Source organism: Manacus candei, unplaced genomic scaffold (assembly GCF_025592945.1).
Source record: "Manacus candei isolate 608988 ecotype Guabito, Panama unplaced genomic scaffold, ASM2559294v1 h1tg000071l, whole genome shotgun sequence".
Lineage (NCBI taxonomy): Eukaryota > Metazoa > Chordata > Aves > Passeriformes > Pipridae > Manacus > Manacus candei.
The window spans coordinates 2714464-2739407 of record NW_026138119.1 but is presented as its reverse complement, the minus strand read 5'-3'; the positions used below and the strand labels follow the sequence as shown (position 1 = coordinate 2739407).

At 54.3% G+C, this 24944-nt stretch overlaps 2 protein-coding genes across 12 annotated transcripts in view; one reads left to right on the top strand and one right to left on the bottom strand.

Annotated features, from left to right (window-relative positions):
• Positions 1-121: 121 nt before the first annotated feature.
• DNLZ (DNL-type zinc finger) lies at positions 122-7138 on the top strand. Of its 4 annotated transcripts, none has more exons than XR_007907748.1 (5): positions 122-349; positions 708-847; positions 3755-3851; positions 4721-4967; positions 6074-7138. XR_007907748.1 is itself a non-coding variant. In XM_051807683.1 (4 exons), exons 1-3 carry the CDS (start codon positions 137-139, stop codon positions 3810-3812), a joined length of 411 nt encoding a protein of 136 aa, XP_051663643.1. In that variant the 5' UTR covers positions 122-136; the 3' UTR covers positions 3813-3851; positions 6074-7138. The 4 variants fall into 4 exon arrangements, 2 of the variants coding, with proteins under 2 accessions (XP_051663643.1, XP_051663642.1); XR_007907747.1 differs by having other exon boundaries at positions 4316-4967; positions 6074-7137; XM_051807683.1 differs by lacking the exon at positions 4721-4967.
• The window catches only part of GPSM1 (G protein signaling modulator 1), a 109573-nt gene continuing 90070 nt past the window's right edge, over positions 5442-24944 (bottom strand). For 7 of the 8 annotated variants that reach the window (XM_051807646.1, XM_051807645.1, XM_051807651.1 and 4 more), the window contains 3 exons: positions 9947-10106; positions 7619-7827; positions 5442-7523 (listed from right to left, as the gene is read on the bottom strand). In XM_051807646.1, coding sequence (XP_051663606.1) covers positions 7335-7523; positions 7619-7827; positions 9947-10106 — 558 coding nt within the window. In that variant the 3' untranslated portion in view covers positions 5442-7334. Of the gene's footprint in view, positions 7524-7618; positions 7828-9946; positions 10107-15468; positions 15798-16975; positions 17023-24944 lie in introns of those variants that run through there. The other variant, XM_051807650.1, reaches the window with a different exon arrangement.

The following is a 24944-nucleotide window of genomic DNA, read 5'->3' as shown; positions in this document are numbered from 1 at the left end:
AGTGCCCGGGACTGAGCTGCCGGTTAATGAAAGGGTTAATTAAAGAGTTAATTGAAGGCGGGTCCCTGGCGCTGCCCGAATCCAACATGGCCGCCGGCGCTTCAGGCCCCGCCCCCCGGCGCGCACGCGCGGTGCGATGCGGCGCGTGGCGCGGGCCGCGCTGAGGGCGCTGCCCCGGGAGGCGCCGCCATGGCGGCCCCGCCGCCCCCCGCTCGGCCCCGGGGCCGCGCCGCCGCCGCACCGCTCGCTCTGCACCGCCCCGGGGCCGCCCTGGGGTCCGGCCCGCCCGCTCTGCACCGCCCCGGGGCCGCCACCGGCGACGCACTATCGCCTGGTGTACACCTGCAAGGTGGGCGAGGGGGGGCTGTGAGGGACGGAGCCGGGGGGAGGTCCCAGTGCAGCTGCTTGCTTGTGGTTCTAAACCTGTAGTCAAAGACTAACTCAGGCTGGAGGAGCCCTTTGGAGGTTTCCAGTCCCACCCCGTTGTGCGAGGAGGATGTTCGGGGTCTTGTGAGTATCGCTGAGGATTCCCCTCCTCAAGGAGGCACAGAGAGCAGTGAAACCCCGCTGAGCTCACGGCATCGAGCGCTCGGGGTAGTTCGAGGTGACGGAGGGGGAGAGAAAGTTTTAATCGCATAAAGTGGCTTTGTCCTAAAGGCCCAGGAGCTGCAGGTCCCGCGCTCACAAAAATCCGCTTCGTTTCCCAGGTGTGCCAGACGCGCTCGTCCAAATCCATCTCGAAGGCCGCCTACCACCGCGGGGTGGTGATCGTGACCTGCCCCGGCTGCGGGAACCACCACGTCATCGCCGACAACCTGGGCTGGTTCTCCGACCTGCAGGGAAAGAGGTGGGTGTGCCGAGGGATCCTGCTCAGCCCCTGCCCAGGGGTGCAGCCGAACCCTCCTCGAGCTCGAACGTTATTTCTGTGATGCTTTTAAAAGGTGGCTCAGGCAAAAAGACACAGAAAAAGAGTTTTTGCAGGGTGTAATTCTGTTGCATCCAGTTCCTTAAAGCACACAGACTCGGTTTTAAATCACATGTAATTTGACTGGCACTGTCTAGGATCCAAATAAATGGTGTGAAGCTGCAGCAGAAGCTGTGGGGTGCTCAGGGATCCTTGTTGGTGGCAGTAGGTGAATTGCTGCCTGTGGGGTTCTGTTCCCCTCAGGCTTTACCACATCACTGCTGGGTTTCCCTGGATAAGTGTCTCAAGTGTGTAGACTCATCTGCTGTGGAATTCTAGTGATTTCTAACTTCCTGAGATACCTTTAAAAGCTTCTGTTTAGCTGTAATTGCTAAATTATTGATCACAGTGGATAAAAATAGTCTCAGAAGGTTTGGGCAGGTTTTCTCTGCTTCCCAAACTCTTTATGAAGGAATCCCATAGTGATGCCCCTGTGATTCACTGCGTGGTGTCAATCCTGAGGGCAGAGTGGAGCAGGGAACTTGTGCTTGGCTGTGCTGGGCCTTTGCTGTGGTGTCACTGTTGGTTCTCAAATCGCTGTCCAGGAACATCGAGGAGATCCTGGCAGCCAAAGGGGAGAAGGTGAGACGTGTGGCTGGTGAGGAAGCTCTGGAATTGCTGCTGGAAAGCTCGGCAGAGCCCGAGTCCCAAGGTCAGCTGGCAGAGGGGGACAGCAAGGAAGCCCCCCCAGAGCCTGGCAGCAAGGGACAGACCTGACACATGGGGCTGTGACCTGTGGGACAGACCTGACACGTGGGATTTGGGTTGCCCTGCTGGTGCTAAGAGACTCTTCACCTTTATTCCCTGATTTCCACAGTCTGTATTTAAAATAAACTTGGGTGTGGGTTTTTCCTCTGTCATGTGTCTTTGTCCTGTGTAACTTTGCTTTTGATCAAGCTGATGGCTTTAGAGATGGTGTAGGTGTTTTTCCTGGTACTTGTTTTGCTGACTTTGAGGCTGTTTTCAGTGCTCCAGCAGTACCCAGAGCCCAGCTTTGTTCCCTGCTCAGAAGGCAGCCAGAAATTCTTTGTCTGTGTGATTTTGGCATAACAAGGTGCAGCTGGAGCTGGAGGTTTCAGGGATGTCCCCTGCCCTTCCCAGGCATTGTGGAGCTGTTGAAGGTGCATCCCATGGCAGCTGAGCAGAGGGCAATTGATACCACCTGAGGTGAGTCCCAAATTTCAAAGCCAAAATGGTCCCACAGGAGGGTCAGCAGCTGTCGCTGCTTTTATCTGTCCTTTGCCATCTTCCAGAGTTTTGTTGCTGTGCCCCTGGTGTCAGGGCTGAAAGTTCTGTATTTTGGGGTTACAGTAGGGGACCCCACTCGGGCTCCTTGTTGGGGAGGATGGGTGGGAAGGCAAAACTAATAGCTGTGGAGCATGCTGGAGAGAAGTAGAGCACCTAGAAAGCTGCCTTAGAATTTACTGGAAAAATATTGAGGGGCTTTTTAGTGCTACTGATGCATATTAAGATTAGTAAGAAGAAAAATAATAAATGAGAAATGTAGGTGTTTGCAGCACTCATGTAGTGGTGGATCATCAGTGAGATGATTATGTTGGACTTTGTTAGGGCTTGTTTCCTCTGTACAGTGAAGTAGCTGCTTTGTTATGGTTTTGAACTTGCAATCAAAGACTAATTTAGGGTGAAAGAGCTCTCTGGAGGTTTCTAGTCCAACCCCCTTGTTAAAGGAGGATGTTCAGGGTCTCTGAGGGTGGAGATCCCTCAACCTCTTTGGATCCCCCCTCGTTAGAGAGGCACAGAAGGCAGTAAAACCCCTCTTGGCCTTTGTGTCTGGGGCTGAGCAAACCCCTTTCTCTCAGCCAGTCTTGTCCAGCTGCTCATGGTCCTTAATCAGCCAAGGATTCAGTGAGGGCATTGTGTGCATTAATAAGTTTACTTCATCAGAAGTGTTCATAGCAATTTTATACGTGTTGCATTGTAAGTATTGGGTCAGAGCAACAGGGAAATTGTCATGTTGCTGTTGGTGTGTCAGCTCAGAGTGATGAAACAGGGGCAGGACCTTCACCATCCAGCTCGTGTGTGCTCAGACCCTGGTGAAACACAGCTCTCCCTGAAACAACAGCTGCTGGAGAGATCCAGTATTGAGAAACAGGAGTCTTGCATCTCCAAGCACTGCTGTGTGCTCACCCTGTGCTGAGCTGTTGGCACTTATTAGCACTGCAAGAAAAGTGCTTATTTTATTACCTTTAATCTGAAAATCAGCATTCTGCTTCCATGGTGCTGATGCCTTTGATGGGGTGGAACAGAGCAGCTGTTGCAGGATCTGTGTTGCCTTGGAAACAACTCATTTACAACCTGGCTTTTTTTGGCTGTTTTCCTTACCTTTCTTACCTGTTACTGTGCTCCAGCTACAGGAAGGTGGTGCTAGTTTTTGCTGTGTTATAGTAAAAAATGTAGCAAAACCTGTGTTGGCTATTCCTGTATTTTAGTCTTTCCCTGTCCCACTGTCGTCTGGCACCTTGTGCCTCTGCAACCCCCAGCTCTGAGCAGGGAGGGCAGCAGTTCTTGCTGCTGCTCTGAAGGTTCAGGCCAACATCACATGAGGGAATTTGCATGTAACACAAAAAATATTTGATGCTAAGAGATTCCAAGTAAAAAAAGGAATTCTGTGCTCCCTTTTGAAGGGGGTTTTTCTGAAAAATGTTGTGTCCTGGGGCAGTGGGTTTGCTCTGGAAGGGGGACACAGGTCTGTCTGGGGGGAGCCCAGCAGAGCTTGGTTTAGCCAGAAATGAGGAGTGGGGAGAAGCAGCTTTTCTCCTGAACTTGTAGGTGTATCAGGATGGGGAAAAAGTGCTGTGAAGGCCCAGTGGAACAGGAGACAGACTGAAGGAGCAGAGGAGAGAGACTGTAGGCACAGCTGACCAGGGTAAGTCTTTGGGACACAGAGGGGAGGTGGTGATTTCCAGGGGGCAAAGCAGCAGTCCCAGGGCAGCAAACAAAACTGTTTGCACATTATTTGACACATTCCACTGTGGTTAAGGAATGGATCCTGTTCCTGAATCCTGTCCCACAAGGGCTTTTCTGCAAAAGGGCAAACACTGCCTCATTTTCTGACTCTACTGCTGCCAGTGTTTACCCAGCAGAGCAGGACTGTGCTGGGCAGTGTCTGTCAAATGGGGGGCACTGGGTTCTGGGACCAAGGGTGGTAAAGGGGGCTGAGATGGGGTCCTATGGGGCTGGGAGTGAGTGACTGAGAGCCTTTCCAGCTGAGGAATATCAGTGAGGGCTGGAGCAGCAGCACAGTGAGGCTCTGGGGAGGGCTGAGGGAAGTGTGGGGCCTCAGCCCTGAAGTGACTTGGCAGTAAAAAAAAAAAAATAAAATCTCCCCAGGCCTGACATCAGCCCTGCCCTGCGAGTGCCTCGGCTGGGTAGGAGAGGGCAGGATCTCACGTTCTGCTGGGTTTTGAGAGTTCTTCATGAAGAGGATCTGCCCAGCACCAGGGACAGCCTCTGGTCTGAGTAACTCGCTCCACAGCTGCAGCAGCAGCACTGCACGGCCCCGGCAATCCCGCGGCTCTCCGGCGGGTGTCAGCATCGGAGAGCTCTTCCCGGCTTGGGATCGAGCTCTGGGGGCGTGGGAGAGGGAAGGGTTCAGCAGAGCAGCCACCACTGCGGGCTCTGGGCTGCCCTGGAGAGACAGTTGTAGCCAGTGCCTCCAGACAAGCCAGCGTGTGCTGCCATCCCCAGTGCTGAGGATGGAGAGACAGGAGGTGAGACCCCATCACTCATCCACAGGGATGGCATCTGCTCCTGGGAATCTGAGCCTGCACACACAGACTTCTGGCACAGAACTACTGCATGGAGGCACCCAGGTCTGAGGATGGCTCTTCCTGGATCTTTGCTCAGGACTGGCAGTGGCCAGCACGACTTAGCCAGGCGTGGGAAGACCAGCTGGGACTTGGCTTTATCCTCACATTCAAACTCTGCTGCTCCCAAAGTGCTTTCTAGCACAGTCCAAGAGCCTGCTCATGCCTGCTGCTGTGTGAGTGTCCTCTCTGAGGGCTGGTGCCAGCAGTGCCCTCGCTGCCCTGGTGCCCTGGCGCCCTGGCAGCTGCTGGGGGACAGCACAGCTCTGGGCCAGGCGCCGGGGAGGCACCGAGACGGGCAGGGCCTGAAAGGAACGGCCTGGCCTTCCCTCGGCCTTTTCCAGGGGTCTTTTCTCACCATGCAGGGCTGCTCTGCCTGCCCTGTCGTCCTGGAAACTTCTGGGCAGGGAATTCTCAGGGCTTTGTGTCTCCCTCCACAGCCACATCCATGCTGGAAGGCAGGCAGAGCTGGAACAGGGGTTGCTTCTAAGAGATCTGTGTGCTCTCAGTGTAAAGGGTGGGTAGGTGGGTGCACACACCCTGTTAACATGTGGGGTGTCTGTCACCAGAGACCCCCCCTCCCCACCCACCCCCATTCCAAAGGGCCAGGATTAGCCCTGCTGTCAGCCAAGAAATAATGGAAATGAGTATTTGCACTGAAGCTTAGACACAAATATTTATTAAGCACAACCCCCCCACATCCCTTCCCCTTGAGCTGTATTCATTTCTAATATATTAATCCATTTGGCAGATTATTTTTTAGAAAAAAAACAAGTACCTGTGGGTTGGAAATTTCCCATTAAAATGACATTAGCAAATGCACATGTAAAAAATAAATAAGCTCATACATTCAAGTATATGGCAAATAATACCTCAATAATACCTCTGAAAGCTTAATGGTCAGATTCCAGTTCACCACCTGGCTGAGAGCTGCACAGGCCCGAGCCTGCAGCTGGTCAGGTCATCATCATCATCATCAATGTTTTCCTCTTTTACAAATGCCAGCTTGGCTGGTACAAAGGTGGCTGGGCAGGTCCTCCTCTCCCTTCTCCAGAGCTCTTGCCAGCCCCAGGAAGGAGGCCCAGCCTTGGCCAAGTGGTCCGTGCAGCAGGTGAGTGCTCCCAGGTAGCAGGTAAAAGGCAGCTACCACTCCAAATGGTCAGTGCAGGCAGGGAAAATGCCCCATGAGCAGCATCACTGGTCTAAAAACATCTCGCTGCTGGTTGGGAATGCTTCCAACAAACGCATTTCAAACAGGAAGTGTTGATTTTATTCTCTACAGGAACGTCGCTGCTTCGGCACAACTCGGTGCTGCAGTTTCTGAAGTCCAAGATAGTCTCTGGTCAAGCAAAGGGAAATACTGCACCTCCTGAAGTCAGGTCCCTGCTCCCCTCCTCCAGCTTTTCCAACTGGTCCAGAAGGGGAAGGAATGACAGTAAATGTGGCTGGGGCTCCTCTGAGGCTCCAGGTATTGGAGCCGGGTGGGGCACAGCCACGGTGCCTTGCCCGGAGCAGCTCTGCCAGGGCCAGGAGCAGCTCAGCACTGGTGTGGGGAGAAACAGGGAGGCTGAAGGGCCATTATCCCGAGCTGCTGTTGGACACAGAAGGACAAGGAGGAAGGACAAGCTGTGGGCAGAAAGCTTTGCTGGCTGTCGAAGCAGGTCCCTGTCACACGCAGGTTCTGCCTCAGGCACCCTCACCTGCCTGAGACCTTGGCTCAGTGGCACCAGTGCTGCCCACATTTGCCATGGGCTGAACACATGAGCAGAGACCTTCCCCTTCCCAGGCACAGCCCCTGCCCTGGGCCTGCACAGCTGGCTGAGCTCCAGAGGTAACAAGTCCCACTAAAGCTCAGGGTGAGTGAGGCTTTGCTCCTGCCCAAGAAGTCCCAGGACAGCTCTGCCCAGAGCTGGGGAAGCAGGGAGGTGTCCAGGGCTCTGCAGAGTCCTCAGCAAACCTAAAATACAGTCAGGTGTGTGGGACGACGATGCAGCTGGGGTAGGTTAAGATTTAAAGAACTGGTATGGCCTCAGACTTGGGCTTATTTTCTCCTGTAGAAGGAACAAAGCTGAGCAAGATGTTCCAGGGAAGGATCCAGAGTCATTTGTGTCACCTCGTGATGCAGGCAGTACAGGAGGCCTTCAAAATGGAAAAGGTGCTCTTCCCTTCCCCCATTTAATTAAAAGTGTTGTGGAAATAAAAGACATCAAGGCTGGAGTTAACTACCCCCTCTGGGCTCCTACAAGTTCCTGGGTTTTCAGGTGATCAGCAAAGGGGCTGCCAAAGCCTTCCCTCGTGCCCAGTGTTACAGGGGCCGTGTGTCCTAAAAAAACCCTTGTTTAAAAATTGTGCCCCATATCCATTGGGCCTTCCTGTAGCAACAGGACGGAGGTGCAGCTCCCACACCCCTGGGGTGGCTCCTGGGACAAGTCTGTGGTAGCACAGGAGCCCTCGGGTTTGAAACCACTCACTTTTTTTTTCCTTAAAAACAAAAAAACCCCCAAATAAAGCCAAAACAACCCCCCCAGACCAAAGCCCAGTTCTTAGCTGGAACCAGGCCTGTGCTGCTCCTCGTCAGCCTCCTCCTGGGCCGAGGCCAAATCCACCCGCTGCTCATCCATGCGCTTGGCCTGGACACGCTGGATGAGGCTGAAAAAGTCTTCGTCCGGCATGGTGGGACCCCGGGGGATGGAGTCAGGGGGGGCACAGCGCTGGTCATCGATCCTGGAGGACTGCACGGGGGGAGAGGGGCGTTAGGGTGGGGCAGGATGACAGGGAAGGGCTGGAGCAGAGGGGTCCGAGCTCCCGCTCCCCCCAGCACGGGTACCTGACACTTCATGAGCATGTTGAAGAACTCGTCCCCGGGCTCCTGGGCGTCCCCCTCCACACGCAGGTGCCCCAGGTTGTTGTGGGTTATCCGCAGCCCCGGCAGGTTGCCCACGTTGGCACGTTGGTCATCCAGGCGCCTGCTCTGGGAGCTGGCGATGAGGTCGAAGAACTCCTCTGTCTGCGGAGATGCCATCAGGGCAGACTGGGCTGTGGGGACAGGGCAGGGTCACCCCTCTGCCTGCAGAGCCCAAATCCTCCTCACCAAACCACTGTCCAACCCACCTCCCACACAGGCAAAGACCCAGAGGCAGTACAAGGGGGAAGGAGGTGCCGTGACAAGGTGAAAAGCAGAACCTCACACCCACCTCCCACTGCTGGACCCCCTGAGGGGCTCTCTGCCACTCACTGTGCTTGGTCAGCTCCTGGAGGCCACCAAAGGTGCCACCTCAGCCCAGGAGACTCAGTGCCCCCACCTTAACCACAGCCTGGGTGTGATCATTGCTTTTTCCTGCACCACAGACAGCTTCCACTGCTGTTTCCACTCTGGTTCCCAGCTGGAGCCAAGAGGCACCAGGCAGACACTGGCAATTGCAGGTGAGCACAGAGTTCCTGAGCGCTGTGACAGGCACCTGCACAGTCCTGAGGGTCAGGAATAATTCCAGACAGCTACTCAGCAAAGCCCAGGCCTGGCCAAGCCTTCCACTTGCCAGCACCTTCCCAGGCCCCCCGGAAGCCCAGCCTGCTTGGGCCAGCTCGAGGAGAGGCTGCCAAGGTGAGTCCCTAGCCTGGGATAGGGTTGGCACAGCCTGGTGCCATGGGTCCCAGTCCAGAACCAGTACACATAATCCACCCTCTATAGACCCTTTGGAAATGCGTCACTGGAAAGAGCCTGTTGGCTCCTGGCAGCTTCTGGGCAGGGAAAGGCTCCCAAACAACAGACATTGCACTCAGACAGGGGCAAGCAAAGGAAAACTGTAAGAAATCCAGCCTGACTGGTGTTCCTGTCCCACTGAGCCCAAAGCACTGGGGCAGAGGCTGCCCCGAGCCTCTCAACACAGCGAGCTCGCCTTGGAGCCCCAGCTCATGGAGCTGCAAAAACACAGGAAAATCTCAGCCCTGACACAAAGATGAGTTTCTTCCCCTTCAGCTCACAAAGAATCCTTCAAAATAACACGTCCAAAAGGCTCAGAGCCCAAATGAGCCAAACAGAACATGTGCCTGCTTGTGCATTCTTTATAAAGCTCCGTATTTTAAACCCAGTCTCCTAAATTACACAGCTGTTACAGCCAAATGCATTTCTGTGTCAGAAATGCATCTTTTGACAAAGTGATGCTTATTTCCACCCTATTTTTAGATGATAAAAGCCCTCTCACCTCACAGCCAACCTGCCTTCTTGACCTTCTCTGCACAGCTCTGCTCTTGCTGCCACTTCAGCCCCTGCCCCTGCCCCTGCTCCTTCTGCCCAGCTCTGAGGGCTGTCAGGGGTCTCCTCCTCTCCCGTTTGCACTTTGGAGTCTTTTGGAAACTGATAAACAAATCCCTCAGCTCAAATGGACTTTCTGGAGGCCTTTGTGCCAGTGATTAAGCGTGGAGTGCGATCTGTGCATTTTAGAGCTGCTCTCCAGCTTGGGTTAAACAAAGGTCGTCAAGACCAAAAAACCCAAGTGCAAACACAGCCCTGCCTTTCCTGTCCCATCTGTTTGTCAGGCGCCTTCCTCAATTTATCCCTGCTCTTCCTGGGGTGAGCTCGCTGTCTGCCTGCCGGAGCTTCCCACTGTTTATCCATCCCTCTGGCTCCTCTGTCCTTACACAGCACCTATCACCACAGCATCCAAGAACAGTACAAACTCCAGAAGTTTTTCCTCCATGGCAACACTATTACAAAAATTGGCAGTATTTTAACTTGCCTGAGAAAGCCTGACCCAGCCCCTGCACGCCCCAGGTTCTTACAAGGCTCCCTCAGCCGTGACCATCATCATCTTCCTCATGGAAGTGGCAGAAGTCCCCATGCCAACCTCACCATTCCAAAGCCAAGACCTAAAGATCCACACTGGAGGAATCCAAGTGCATTTTCCATCTCTCTTCCTAGTTTACTCCCCAAGCCTTAGCTCACATTCTCCAAGCCTTTCCCTCAGCAACCATTAACATAAGAATGTCTCTTCCTTCCTTAAATAATGAGGGAGATTGCCAAGGAACTGCTAAGTTCAGAGAGCTGAGGCTTAGGGAAAACATCACGGGATCCACAGTAAACCACAACAGCTGGCCAGGCTGCGGGAGCAGCGGCACTCCCACAGAAACAGTGCCTCAGAAACGCTCTGGTGCTCACATATCCGCTCTCCCAGGGCAGGCACCGGGGTGGCAGCTCCCTCCACAGCCTCCGACGGGCACTCCTCCAGCGGGCAGCGCTGATCATCCATCCGGTTGCTCTGGAACTTGCTCAACAGGTCAAAGAAGCATTCCTCATCCGAAGGGGTCCGGTTGATTTTCTGGAAAGAGAGTGGACAGTCAGAACACCCCGATCGGCTCCAATCGCTCCGTCTGGTGCGGATCAGGAATGGTCGTGGCCTCTCCTGGTCTGTTCAGAGCCTGGGTCCTGGCTGTGCCCTTGGCTTGCCAAGCCCCCCAGCTGGGAGCCTTTTGGGGTCACTGCTCCTTGGTCCCTCTGATCCCAGAGGCTCCAGGCACTTCCACAGCCCAAAGCAGAGCCTGGCTCCCACCAGCACGCGGACGAGCCTCACGCTGAGCAGTCGCTGTCACTGCAGTGCCTCGAGCACCCAGAGCAAACTGGGGGCTGAAGGGGAAAGAGGGGACAAAAGGGGACAGCATTCCCCAGGCACTGCTCTGTGGGGAGCTCCTGGGCTGGAAAGGGCTGGGCTCAGAGAGGGATGAAGGGGAACTGTGCAGCCACCTTGGCTGAAGTGCTGCTGAGTGCCCAGCTGAGGCTCAGCCCGAGCTCAGGGTTTGCTCTTCCACCAGCTAAATCCAACCCTTCCACACTGCCCCTCAGACCCCAACGCTTCCCTTCGGTGCCCCCATGTCCTCAGCACAGCACTTGTAACAGTCACCCAGCTGAAAATGCCACTAAATTACAGTTTTTCAGGACAGCAGTGCTTACACAAGAGCCCCAAATGAGCACCTTGCACTGGGCAGGGATATATTTAAGTCGTGCTGCAGGAGGGCTTGTGTTGGAGGCCACCAGTCCAACAGCCAGTTCCAGCACAGAGAGGGGCTGCGTGCCCTGAGAGCAAGCCTAGAGCAGCAGGAACAACAGACCTTTCCAAGGAGTCCCTTGGAATGGGAGATAAAATTAACCAGCGATAAGAGGGGCATCTGCCAGGCTCGGGGACAGTCCCTGAGTGCCGAGCTGGTCCCACCAGTTGCTGGAAAAAATACCACAACAGAAACCAACCAAAACCTCCTACAACTGGGTCTGTCTGCTATTTTCCAGCACAGAGTCTGGGCAGGAGCATTGGATCCCTCCTGGGGGGCAGCACATCGTGCCAGAGATGGTGAGGGCACAGGGAGAGCCAGCCCCGAGTGCCAGACTTTCCAGCGGAGAAGGGATCCCCTTGGCTGCTGACGAAGCAAAGTCCCTCTCTCAGCTCTGCTTGTGGTCACTCTGGGCAGCCTGGGAGCCTTCCCAATCCCACCACACACAGTGCCATTCCCAGCAGAGCTCTTCCCTGGGGCAGGGGCAGGCAAAGCCCTTCATGGGAGCTCTGCAACGGGAAGAGACTTGTGCTGACAGGGTTAAAGCCACAAGTTGGATTCGGTAAATGAAGGAAAACAATTTTCCTGTATGCCAAGCGAAGCAGATGAGATGCTCTCAGCTTCTATTTAGGGCAGCGTCAAAATTAGCAGCGGGCCAGAGAGGAACATTAGCAATGTGGGAGCTGATTGGGGAGGGGAAAAACCCCTCTCACCTCCCTCCACGTGCCGATCTGTTCATGGATCCATCCTCTGAACCACCAACAGTTGCACCTTGGAAATCAAAGCTTGAACCGAGGGTGAACTACATCTCTCACAGCTCTGCTGTGTTGGGCTGTATGACCCAAATTTCAGGCTAGAGGAGGAAGCGGCTCATTCACACCGAGCCTCCCTCCAGCTTCCCCACAACCACACGGAGTAAATCAGAGCCTGGATCCACGGGACAAGTTCCCCCTTGCAGGAGCAGCCTGACAGTGTGTGCAGAGCCCCCAGCTCAGGGCTTCCCCCAACAGAGACCAGATTGCCCTGGGGCATGTCCTGCCAGAGACCCTGCGATTTGGGGTGTCGGGATCCCTGCTCACAGCGTGGCTGGGAGAGGAAAGGATGCTCTGAATCAGCAGGAAGAACAGCCAGTGTATGGAAGTGTGGGATGGGGCTGGCTGTGTGCCCAGGTACCTCCTGGTATGGTGGCACCCGAGGGGCAGGAGGTCGGTGCCCCTGGGCCATGACTGGGGCTCACACGTGTTGTGCCAGCCAGGACGGGACATTGGGAGCCTCAGGGCAGCACCTGAGGACACCAGGTTCCCTCCAGCACTGCCCCAGTCAACCCCTGCCCCAGGCCTGCACCTCTCTAATTAAAATGCCCAAATGTGACAAGGCAGGGAGTGCTTGGCTCCTTCCCTCCCAGCCTGCTCCAAGCCCCGAGGCAGGAGCTGCGAGGGCAGATGGAAGTGTGATCACACCCCAGGGCTCACCATCTGTGCTCGCCCGGGGCTTGGCACATCCAGGGCATCCCCACACAGGGCTGAGCAACAGCCATAGGACAGACATACACACCAGGCACCACGGGCCCAGATCCCTAAATGCTTCCTGGGCACCACCTTTGGTTTCCAGCCCCAAGACTCACCCCATAGCTCGTGTCCCTGGTTGGGACATCCTCTGCTTCCAGCACTGCAACTGCCTAAATTCTGCCAACTGTCGCCTTCCTGTGGTCAGCCAGATGCTGTCACAAAATTAAAACCAACCCTGTCTGCACGGGGCAGAGGGTCCTGGGGTTTTTGCTGGCACCCACAGCCCAGGGGCTTCTGGAACAGCAGAGCTCACCCCGGGGCAGATCTGGCTGCAAACACACTCACCCTCGGTACACACACACCTCTCCCCATGAGGGGACAAGGACAAGTGTGAAGTCTCTTCTCCCTGACCTCGGGAAGACAGTGACAGCTCCATCCCAGGCAGGTGGAGGTCCCATTCATGGGGGTCAGAGCTTTGTTCCCATTTTCTGAGAGTGGTATTCCCACCTGGACACTGCCAGCTCATCACGGAGCTGAGCAACCTGGCTTGGGACAGCCTGGGAGCAGGACTCTCCCTCCTGACACACTCTCTCTCCTGGAAGGCATCCAGGCTTTTGCATACCCTCGCTGGTGGATGAACAGGCTGTTTAACCTGCCTGGGTGGATTCAGGATGTTCAAACCACAGCTGAGGTGTTGGAGAGGCAGCGAGGAGCAGATCCTGCTGCCACTCCCCCCTCTCCCTGCAGGACGGGACCACCGGCTCTCCAGGAGGGCTTGGGAGTCCCTGCAGGTCACTGCCCTGTGGAGGAGCACAAACCCACCCTGTTTCCTCTCTGATAAACTCTCACTCACACCAAATAAGGTCCTGGGCTGCCCAGCTCTGCCCGAGACGTGCAGGACACGGAGAAGAATCTCTTGGGGAAATGCCTCAGTCCAGACACTCTGGATGTGCAGGTGAAGCCAAGGCTGAAGCGATCCCAGGAAAGCCAAAAAAGTCAAACCAACTCCTGTGCCTAAACCCCCTCAGCTATTTTCACTTGGAGTCAGGAAAGCCATTAAACAAAAGCAGAAGACCTAGTTGCAGGAACTAAACCCCTTCCCAGCTCCCAACACCTGAAGTCACAGCCCACAGATGCCTTGCAGGGCTCCCATCCTTGGAGCCGCTGCCCACCCGTGAGAGCCTTTCTCTGACACATTCCCATTCCCAAGCCACATCCTGGGATCAGCACCCTGTCCCCAGTCTCTCTTTGGCCCCTCAGCAGCCCACACCCTCCCAGGGTATGGGGGGCACCAACACCTGCTGTCACAGGTACCCTCAACCCAATGCTCCGGAGGTGGCGGCTTCTCCCAGAGCTTCCTGCTGCCCCCACAGTAGCTTGGGATGCAGCTCTTCCCACATTTGCTGCTCAGCCCCACCAAAGTCTATCTGAATCACTCCCAGGCTGTTCAAACACCATCAGATCTTTCTGTGCTGGCCAACCCATGGCACATCCACCAGTGATTCCATGGGGGAAACATCCCCTTCAAAAGGAGCTTCTCCCACCAAACCAAACCGCTGACGCTCTCATGAGCCACCCAAAGGGCCAAACATTGTCCCTCAGTCAGATCAGCTTCTCCTCCCACAGCTGGTGTCCCCAGGGCACTGACCTGCCTTTGGTTCCCCTCCTGTCCTCCCGGCTCAGCTTCTTGCAGACCTGCCCCGATGCGGGAAGGAGCCGTCAGGCTCAAGGGCTGCTCTGCCCAGCCCTCCGAGGGGACCTGCAGGCAGGACCTGCTGCCCAGCAGCCAACAGATCCCAGTGGATCTGGCACAATGGATCCACCTCAGGAGCTGCTGCTCGAAGGCATCTGGTCAGTGGCCGGGTCAGGGATGAGCGAGGACGGCAGCGGGTTCAGGGGTAACGCAGCTGTTTTCACTGCCACCCCCTCAGAACTCTGCCTTGGCATTTATGTGTCCACCACAATTCCACCTTATTTCAGGGAGGAGACAACCTGGAGATGTGACCTGCCCTCGTCCTGCAGAGATGCAGTGGCAGAGCTGGGGCAGGATCCAGCGACTGTCGGTCCCCAGGGCCAAGCTCTCCCCGGTGGACAATCCTTGGAAAACCGTGCCCCTTGTTCTGGCAGCATTATGTGCCCAGGGCCTGGCAGATATTCATTCCCACACATCCATGTCTCTGTGCCATGCCTTATCTGTCTCTCCCTCTGTGAACCAGATGCACCATCACTCCTCATCTCTGCTCTTTCCAAGGCAGCCGACCTCAAAACCCCCAGGCAGGAGCGGGGCTGGTGGTGCTGGTGACCCCCAGTGCCAGGGCACCTTCTCCAAGGCTGCCCCGCTGCCTGTCAGTCCCCTGCACGTGGCTTTTCTTTATCCTGTATCACCCCAACACCTCACCCTGGAGACCCCACTGTGGGGGCTTGCACAACCCCAAACCATCAGGCTCTGAACCTCCCCACCTCACCTGGTGAAGGGCAGCGAGGGGGAGGTTTGCAGAGAGCTCCCGAACAGCAAATGGGGGCTGGAGGAGAGGAGTGGAAGGAAATCCCTGCCCGAAAGCCACAGCCTGTTTCCCCGGGAGCTGAAACGCCTGGAGCACCATCTCTCAGGGGCTCTCCCAGTGCCTGGCCAGCAGCACCTCGGCTGGAGCCTCCACTCCTTGACGAGCCAGTCATCTCCAGAATCAGCAGAGCTGGAAAACTCGCCTGGTCTTTGCTGAGGACACCACTTCCCTTTCCATGCCAATCCCTCGGCGCCGCTGCCACGCTCCCCCTGAGGGTAGGGCTGGTGGCAGACACTCCGTGTCCCCCTCCCCGGGCTCAGGGATCACCACCCACCCTCAGCACTCTCTGCTGTGAGACACAGCACGCCCCGAGAGCCTGAGCACTGCCTGCAGCCCATAAAGTTGCCAAAATATCAGTAATAAAGTTGCAAAAATATTAATAATAAAAAGTTCACGCTGAAGCTACCTGAAAACTTTAAAACCCCCGAGCATACACAGGCACATCCCGGCCTGAGTGAATCTCTCCTCTGTGTCTCTATATCTACCTCCTCCTCCTCCTCCCGACCCAGCCTCTCATTTCACAGAAAGAAGGAAACACAAACAAAACCCGAGTTTTCCTCACTGACCTCAGCAGCCAGCTCTTCCCCAGGCTCCAGCTTTCACATGTCCACGGGCAGGAACGACCTCCCCTGGCAGGGCAGCGGCAGCGATGCTCCGGGAGCTCTCCCAGCCCCGCTCCGGGAGCGCGGATTTATGCGGAGCGCGGAGCCATGTGAAGAACGTCGCCAGCTCCAGTGACCCGCTGGGTGCGAGATGAGGCTTAAAGCGACAGCCCTGCTCCTCCCAGAGCCACTCCGGTGCCCTGGCACGGAGGGGAGGGGGGTGGGCTCCAGAGAAGGCTCCTCTCTCCCTCACCTCGCTGCCACGATCCTCCTCGTGTTATTAAGATGATGCTCTTAAACACACAGTGGAGCTACGTGAATATTTAGCTTTCCTTCCACCTCCTCACCTCCCACCCGCCACACTCACTTTACCTTAAAAATAGATTGGGATCGATTCTCCTAAACTACATCTGCAAACACACTCGGCTCCACAGGCACAGGCACCGCGGCAGCAAATGCTCTGTGCACACACAGACACAATATTATCGCCTGGATTTAAAGCACCAAAATACTGAAGGACCATTTTTAGCTCCCGATAGTCCTCCTGCTCCTCATATTATTAGATGTGCGATTTTTTTTTTGGTCTTATTGCAAGAGCTGGAGCTGCTCAGCCATAAGCACCTCCCGATTTAAATGTACCACCGTTCAACAGAGGGAAATTTCTAATTGCAACAGGGTTTTAAACAGGGAAAGATGGAAATGCCACGCAGCAGCCGAAGAGCTGTTCTTACCTCACATTTGTGAAATGGGGATTTCTGGCAGTGAAATGAGGCACTGGGAGGAGAACCAGCTTTCCAAAGGGGCAAAATGGGGACAGAGTCCATTTGTGGCACTCCCAGCTCTCTGTCTACGCTGTCCTCTTACACTTCATTCTCACGTTTCACTGCCAAAGTAGTAGATTTCTTTAGCCTTAACAAATGCAGCTTTGGGGAACTGCCCATGCTTTTCCACACCAGTACATTTATCTCCAGGAGTCACACAGTAATTAGAAAGATGGAAACTGTGTGGGACCCGAGACCAGGACTCCTGCAGAAGATGGGTAACAACCCAGGGGCAGAGCCCACACACACACGAGGTCGGTGCTTGGAACAACAAGAGGAAATGACATTTCCCCTCTGGGTTGAGGATGCAGGAAAGGGGAGTGAGTGAGATGTCTGTGATCTGCAGAGACACCCCCTGCACTGTCAGGTCCCAGCTCTGAGCCAGGGACTGTGCCCTGGGCACACGTGTGCCCTGCCCCAGCCCCTGGCACAGACCATACACACCCTGCCCAAACCCAGGATGTGCACACGCTTCCCTTGTAGCATGAAATTATCACCCTCACTTGGACCATTTTCAAAGATTTTTTTTTTTTCCCTTTAAACAACTCGCCCACTCATCCCTATAAACGCCGGTGCTAAAAGCTGGTTCTGTTGTTAAGATTTCAAATAACTTGGGTTTTATTGTTCCAAACAAAATCAAAATAACTCACCCACGCTCCCTCCTTCCGTAACACAGTAAGTGCTGACCTGTTGGGACCAGGCCCTGCTGCCACACAGGGCTTCAATCCACGCCTGTGGCTCAACAGCAGGTGACAATGTAATTTCTGATCTCCTTTTGGGAGGGAGCCTGTTGTGCCTCGTGGGTGTCTGGCTGAAGTGTTACTGACACCTCTGCTGCTCACAGTGCTGATCCAACTGTCTGCAAGCTCCTGCCACTGTGACCAGATTTGGCCATTCTGTGCAACAACCACATTAATATTGGATTTACCCTTTTTTCCTCAGCTACACAATAACCTGCCCTGGAACCACAGGTCAGCCCAGCCCTCACTAATGAGACCAGTGTGCCCATGGCATGGAAATTACTTCTGGTTTCTCTTTGGGAGGCAATATGTGCATTCAAACAGTCTCTCTAGTTAATGTAATGACTTTTCCACATGGGTTTTGACAGCATTTACCACACCAGGTTGGGTTTCCCTGTCACCATTTAATAGAAACACACTAGGCTGGATTTAGCACCTGAAGCTTGTTTTACTAACTCAGGAGACAAGGCAGAAGCACCATAACTCCAGGTCACTCTCTCCAGTCTGTGGAAGATGATGAGGGATACAGAGGTCAATCTGGCCCAGCAAAAACCTGAAGCATCCCTTAAACACCAAAACTGGGAGTGAACCTGAACTACTTGCTTAAAACAACTCAGGTTATAAGAGTTTGCCAACAAGCAGTAAGTTTTTGGAGTATATCTGATGCTCCCCCTCACCCAGGGCTATGGTACCTGGCTGTGCACACCAACACACACCCAAGCAGAAAAACAGTGTTTTAACTACAAGCAGTTGCAGTGATTTACTTTGCAGTTGGAAGGGGATGGAAATAGGACCACGCTTGGCCGTGGAGTCTCAGCTGAGCAGCAGTAATTTGCTAAACTGAAATAACTCCGTTGCTTTAAAGGATGTAACCCATATTCTTGATTAATTAGCACAGAGGCCAAGGTTAATATATGGAGCTCAACTCCCAGTCACCTACTCTATCCACCAGACCAGCACCCCCCAGTCCCAGCCCTGTGGAGCAGCAGGAGGTGATGGGGAGGCAGGTGAGGTCACTGCCAGCAAAGGGCACGTTTCTCTTTGGAGATGGAGATGATCCAATGCTCCAGCAGCAGAGGTGCCCTCCTCCCCCCAGCCACTGCTCTCCCTGCATCTCAAATTGGAAGCTCCTGGCAATTTGCTTTGAAAACGCTCTGCAAAAAGGCCTACTTGTCTCTGGATTGCCAGAATTGTGCTGCTTTCCTGAAGCAGACTTTTATTTAGACACCTACTTGCTCTCAGCGCAGCGATGTTTTAAGAAGGAGCTGAACAGATGCAGCACCTTCACCAGGGGTGGTGGTGATGGTGAAGCTGGTGGTGGATCTGTGCACACCCATCTACATCAGCACCCATAACACATCCAGCCTGCACATAAACACCCCTCGCTGCAGCAAACGCCCAGATCTTAATTATTATTTACTCACACTCCGGTAATGCCTGAAGGCCGCGTTCGAGATCAAGGCTTTGTTGTGCAAGGCACCCCACAGAACATGAAATCCTGGCCCTGCTGGGGCAGGGAGGGTTCCTGGGGCTGGTACCTGTGGGTTTGCCATCGCAGGGATGGTCAGACACAGCCCTGCTCAGAAGAGTTTAAACAGGTAAGACAAAAATCACATGCAAAGGCAGGAGCAGCTTCTCCTATCGGCCAAAAGCATCTGGTACCTGCTGCTGTAAAGGGCAGGATGAAACTACACCCTGTTTGGGGTTTGCTCCACATGACAGTGCCCAGAGAATATTGGGATGCAAATGGCTTTAGATACAAGCAGAAAAGTCCTCCTGGGACTTTCCTGCACATCCCTCAGGAGCTGCACCTCCTGCCCCCAGGCACATTCAGTGCTCCCACTCTGCTGGCTCTCAGGTCAGGGCTGCACCATTGCAGAAGGTGGTTCCCCCTCTCCTCCAGCACAATAAGCACTGCAGGGAACTGGAACTCTCCCTGTGAGCACAGGTAGCACGATCCAGGTTGGAAAAGTTGGATCTAGGGGATGGATTGGGGCTCTGCTCTAATTGCACATCTCCCCAGGAAGCTTCCCCAGCAGTCCCTGCACACAGAGCCCTTCCCTGGGCTCAGCTCTGCCAGGGCTGGGGCTGCAGGAACAGGAAAGAGCCAGGGGCTCTGAAAAAACATTATTTAGGCTTTTTTAGATTAATTGGTGTTAATTGCCTTGAGAGGCTTAAAAATAGCACTGCTAATGGGAACGTGGACACAGGCTGAAGGTGAGGTGTGAGCAGAGGTTTGTGATGGCCACATTAACCCTGACACAGGCTGTTCCCTGCCCAGCAGCCACTGCCAAAAACAGGGACACCCCCTGTCCAGCTGGGAATTGCCTGCCTGCACCTCTAACCCCGACAGACCCCGAGCTGCCTTCACACTGAGACAGGGGCAGAGGGAACCTTCCTGCTGCCACGGCGGGTTTTATCGTGAGAGCTCCAAGCTCAGGGACAGCCATGGAAGAAAAGCAAACACAACCCCCAGTCACCAGAGGCCTCTGTGTCATCTGGTGTCATCCCAGCTCCAGGGATTTACATCCAAAGAGAACCTGGACTATGATTTTTCTTTAAGCTCTTCTGGCATGTGCAGTTTAATAAATGCCAGAGGCCGGAACTGTGAACACACAAAGTGCCCCAGGTACAGCAGAGACCTGAGAAATGAATGAAACGTTCCAGGTTTTGAGAGAAATCAAACTCTTGGAGCTTTATTGCTCTGGGTCTGGCTTCAATTCATCCCTTTTTTTTTAGTGCTGTTCTCTTTAAAGTGACAGTTTCTAGGAAATGGTGAGCGTAACATCTCTTTTACTGTCTCATTCCACTTGATGGCTGACAGTTTGCCGGGAGAAAAGGTTGTGCAAGGAGGAGAGCAGACCTCAATTACGGCTTTAAAGTGCCAATAACTGAAAACTCAGTTTTCAATGAGTCAAGGCAAGAAAAATGGATTTTGGTAGCTTGGTGAGTCACCTCCAGCCCAGACCACTGGACCAGCAAGTGGCAGACAATCAGTCATAACCCCCAACAAAGGTCTGCTGGGGGTCCTTGGACAACCAGCTCGGGTTTTATCTCCTCCCTAGAGCAGATTCCTGTGGTAAGTGGCTCATTCTTACAGTTTTCTAGCTCTGATCAGTTATGGATGGAATATGTGCTTTTCTACATTCCCCTGATCCTCATCCCAAGGGATCTGAGAAGCATCCAAGGACTTTGGGGGTCCTTGGTGTAACCTCTGCAGAGCCAAGGGCTTGGCCACCACCCAGCACATGGCACAGCCAGTGTGTTCTTCTCTCTGTGTGTGGTTGATGCACAGGCTTGTCTAAATCCTGCCTCCTATCTCCCTTCCACACAGCATGGCTTTGATTCACAGCCTGACCTCAGTCTGGGAGGAGGGAAAACAAGGGACAGGAGGAGTGGGGAAACGCAGAAGGAGGGTGTGCAAGCAACAAGAATATCCCAAATCCGGAGATAAGGAATTCATCTTTATCTCTGGGACTTTAAATACCGAAGCACCTCATCAAGAAGGAAGGATACTGATCCCTGCAGCCCACGCCACGTGCCCTGCCACCATCAGCCCTGTCCCAGGGAGCACATGGAAGTTTCCTGCATCCTAAGTGGTGACAAGGTCTCATTTCTACTCAATCTGAGGAGCCTGGCAGGTAATTCTGGCTTTGACTGTAACTGTGCATGTTAGTCTCCCTCCCAAACCACCTCTGCACAAGAAAAAGGGACTTGAAGAAGGACTATCAAGCCCTAAGCCTCAGGCAGCAGCTGGTGCAGCCCCAGCCCTGGAGCTGCCCTCGGGAAGGGTCGTGCCTGAGCTCAGTCCCCCGGGCAGGACACTCCTGCAGCAGAGCCCAGCTCTGCCCTGCCTCCCTCTCACTCACACAGGCTCATTGGATAATTACAGAGAAAACCAAGGCAAATCCCAATTTTAGTGCCATTATAAAACAGAGAGGGGGAATTCATTACCTGGCAGCTGTTAATATTTAAGGAAGAAACTGATAATTTGCTTCTGAGGCAGCAAATGCAGCAGAGGCAGAAAACGCAGCTGCCTCCCCCCACCTTCTCCATGCAGTCACTTTGCAGAGGTTTTCTGTCCCCACATTTATTTCCCTGCCTCCCATGCCAGCACCAGAGTCCCAGTGAGGAAAGCACATCAGGGCTCTGCCCGGCAAAACTCCTGAGAGCTTCGGCTCTGCTGCCTCTCTGGATTTGGGAGAGTGTTTTTTACACCTCTGTTGGCTCAGGCAGCATCTGTGCAACCAGCCCACCCGAGTCAGGGCACAGCAGCTCAAGAAGGGCCCTACAGCTTAACAAAGAGGCTCAAGGAAAGGCAGGTCAGACAATTTCAGATGACTCTCCGGAGACAACCAGATCCTTGGCTGCTTCTCCAGACAGCCCAAATCCCTGGAAGAGCCTCCCAGTACCTGTCAGGCTCGAGCTCTCCAGAAGGTTTTCTAGTGCAGCATGCTGCCTCCAGCTAGGAAATAGCACAGCCTCCCTCCTGGGTCTGCATCTGCCTGGAGCACCTTGGAAGGTCCCACAAGCTGAACAGGAAGATAAAACACGCCAAGAACAAGCTCAGTGTTTACCTGCTCACTTCCAACAGGACTGACACCACCACAGCAGCCTCCAGGTGTCATAGGAACAGGCTTAAATTTAGCAGCAGCTGCTTTCCCTCTCTCCCTGGCTCTGCTTTCTCCCTTCCTCTCCACTCCCCTTGCTCTGGGAGCACGTTTACACCAGAAAGTCTGACCAACACTAATGGCATAATTATACCCCTGCAGTTAAACAAACATCAAGGCTGTGGGACAAAGGAGGGTGTGCTTTGCACTGCCCTCGAGTTGAGGGAGTTCACACATCAGTGAGATGAAGCAGCGACCAACCTGATGTTAAAAGAGAGGGAAGATGCACAAACACCACAGAGCAGCAAAGGCTGCCTGGTACAAACCCCATGTCCCATCTCCTGAGGGACTTGAGGAAGCAACAGTTTAACTTCTCAAACAAGACAACCAGAGAAATGATGCTCTGGGGCCAGAAGCCCCCCGAGGCTGATGCATCCTTCCACCCCAGCATCCATCCAGCCCATTCCACAGTGCCCAGGGAAGTCACAGGGGATGGATGGGGACACCTCACACCTGAGCACTGCCTGAACACGTGGTTCAGCAGGGACAGGCAGGACCTCCCTGCCACAGCCACTGAGCCCAGCACTGAACCCTCACACCTGCAGGCCAGGCAGAGGGTCAACCACGAGCATCCTGCAACCCAACAACCCCCCAGTAAATCACGAGACAGAAAACCATTAAAAGAGCTCTGGCAACCTGCCTTTTGGGTGGGGACGTATGATCTACAAAACTTTCCCTTCTTTTATGGTTGCTTCTCACTGTAATCATAGAAAAGGCCTTATAAAAACATTAGTCCTAGGGAATGTCTGGTGATGCAGCTTCAAAATTGTTCAGTGTCTAAATACATCAGCAATCCATCTCTGCAAGTCGTCACTGCAATCAAACACAGCTCCTCTTTCTCTTGACTATAAATGGTCTCTGCTGAGGACAGGGTGGGGGACAGGTTTGGAAAGTTCCCTCGAGTTGGTGCACTCCCTGGGAAGGGGAGAGTCCAGAGGAACTGGACCATTTCTAGAGCACAGATCCCCAAGGAGGGGGGAGGAGTGGGTTTGATCCTCACCTCTCTCCATGGTTTTTGCTCCAGCTGTTGGACCTTGACCCACTAAAGTGCAGCTCTGGCACGTGCACAGCCCCAAGACCTCAAAGACTTTAGTTCAGTGCTGACCTTAAACACCAGGCTCAGAACTGAGGCAGGTCCCCAGCCCGTCTCCGGGCAGTCTTTTATGGAATACACAGCCCCTTTCTTCTGTGGATCCTCTCCTTCTTCCATAGCAGTTGCTCTCTCAGAGAGGAGGGTGAGGGACACAATCTCTGATATTTTTGAAGTGTTAGAAAACTCCCATCCTTCTAGTAACCTCCTAGTTACCTTCTAATAACCCCCTAAAACACATCTCTTACCAAGCAGGAGCATTATGACCTTCTCCACAGCGGAGCAGGGGGGTTAAATTCATGAGTGAGCCTTTGATGTCTGCAAGCTTCGTGTAGTACAAAACCTCTGCTTTGATGTTCATTTTTAAAGAGGAAACTCAGAAGGTGTGCACTGCACGAGTCCCAGGGAGGGATTCAGAGGGACTTGGATCTGTCTGTCCACAACTGCAGACACAGGGACCGAGCTCTAAGGCAGCTCCTTCTGCTCAGGGCTCTGCTGCAACAGAGCAAAAATGTGACCAAACATGTCTCACCCTCACCAGCTTCTCCCAGACCAAACCCACCACTGTGGAGAACCAGGCACTCACAGCCCTGAGTGTTCCCGTGGGAGCTCCACACCTGACCACAGGACCCTGCCCGTGCCCGTCCCCAGACCCAGGCAGTGCTGGTCCTTCCCAGTGGGGAAATCTCCCCCCTTCTTGAGCCATGGGAGGGGTAGGGAAGCCCCTCTCTGCCCCACCAGCCGCAGGACCCTCCTGTGTGAGCACCACGTGCAGCACCAGCACAGCAGTGGCAGAAGGTCTGGGGCACAGGGAGGGACTGCCACGCTCTCCTACCTTACGCAGCACCTGGGCCATGGCTTCTCCTATCCATCCCAGCATCCCCACGGCTTTGCCAGCAGGCTGAGCCCCTCTCTTGGGGCCCGACAGAGCTGCCAGGAGGGACAGGTTCCTCTCCATCCCTCGGCTCACTTCGCCTCCCTGCACTTTTCCCTGCCTGCCCTCCCCTGTCCCGCCCCCTCCCACGGGGAGTTTCCCAGCAGCTCAGTAATTAGCAGCATCATCACCAATGCTAATAACAACCACCACAGCTCCTGCCATCCAAAGCTCAAACAACTTGGCAGCCACCATCACGCCCCTGTAGCCTCCCCGGGGCTGGCAGGGAGGCAGCACAAGGAGCTGCTACCCCAGCACAGGGAGGGGGAAGGGGAGGGAAACACGAGGCAGCAGATGGGTGGCAAATCCAGGATCTCTGACTCAGGCACTGCTCTCCCAGGAGCTCCCCATCCCGAGACCTGCCTGCTGCACAAGCCCCTTGGGAAGGAGGTCAGTGGCTGTGCTGACAGCAGGACTTATCCAGAGATTGCATCACTCCACCTGGGAGTCCTGGGATGAGGTTTTTTTCCTGGGAATCCCTGCACACAGCCTGGGTTCCCCTCTGCAGATGGACTGTGGGAGAGCAGCACACAGGACCACATGTGCAGCCTGAGCTGGTGGGACAGCAGGGATTGTGGCACCCCATGAAAGCACCTTAGATCAACCATCAGAGCTCACCTTGAATTAAGGACTTGCTCTTTACTGATGGATTAAAGAGAATTTTTGCTCTGAGCATTCACAAAGTGAGGAATCGGGGGGATTCTTGTCTGAACTCCCCAACCTGGAAAAGCTTCTCTCCCATCTGGGAGGGGTCTGCTATGTTTGATTTATTAAAAGTTCCCACGGATGGGAAGTGCAGCTTTTCAAAAAACCCACCCAGAACCAGCACCCCTCCACAGAGGGGACAACAGCAGGACACAAGGCAAGGGGTTGCTTTGCTTTTGGCAAGACAACACTGACTTTAAACATGACAGAGCCAGGCTGGGAACACCCCACACAACAAAATTCCCCTGTAGTGACCCCACTGTCTCCCCCAGAAGGTCCCACAGAGATGCCCTGTCACTGCCACTCACCAAACCCCACAGGCACTGCCAAGAGGTCACCAGTGGTTGGCAAGGTCCCACAGGGCCACTTTTAGACACAGTCTAAGGATCCACAGCTACACTCCTAAGGAAAGCTTTTCCCTGGCTCTTGATGGAGCGTGGCTTTTGTTTGGTCTCTGGCTCAATGTCTGAGTTAAAAATA

What these genes read in the sequence shown, in the direction of transcription:
- DNLZ (XM_051807682.1), top strand. Translation starts at nt 137, where the DNA reads ATGCGGCGCGTGGCGCGGGCCGCGCTGAGGGCGCTGCCCCGGGAGGCG. An exon ending in GCCTGGTGTACACCTGCAAG is followed by an intron (nt 350 to 707) that starts GTGGGCGAGGGG and finishes TTCGTTTCCCAG; the next exon opens with GTGTGCCAGACGCGCTCGTC. An exon ending in TCCGACCTGCAGGGAAAGAG is followed by an intron (nt 848 to 1,509) that starts GTGGGTGTGCCG and finishes ATCGCTGTCCAG; the next exon opens with GAACATCGAGGAGATCCTGG.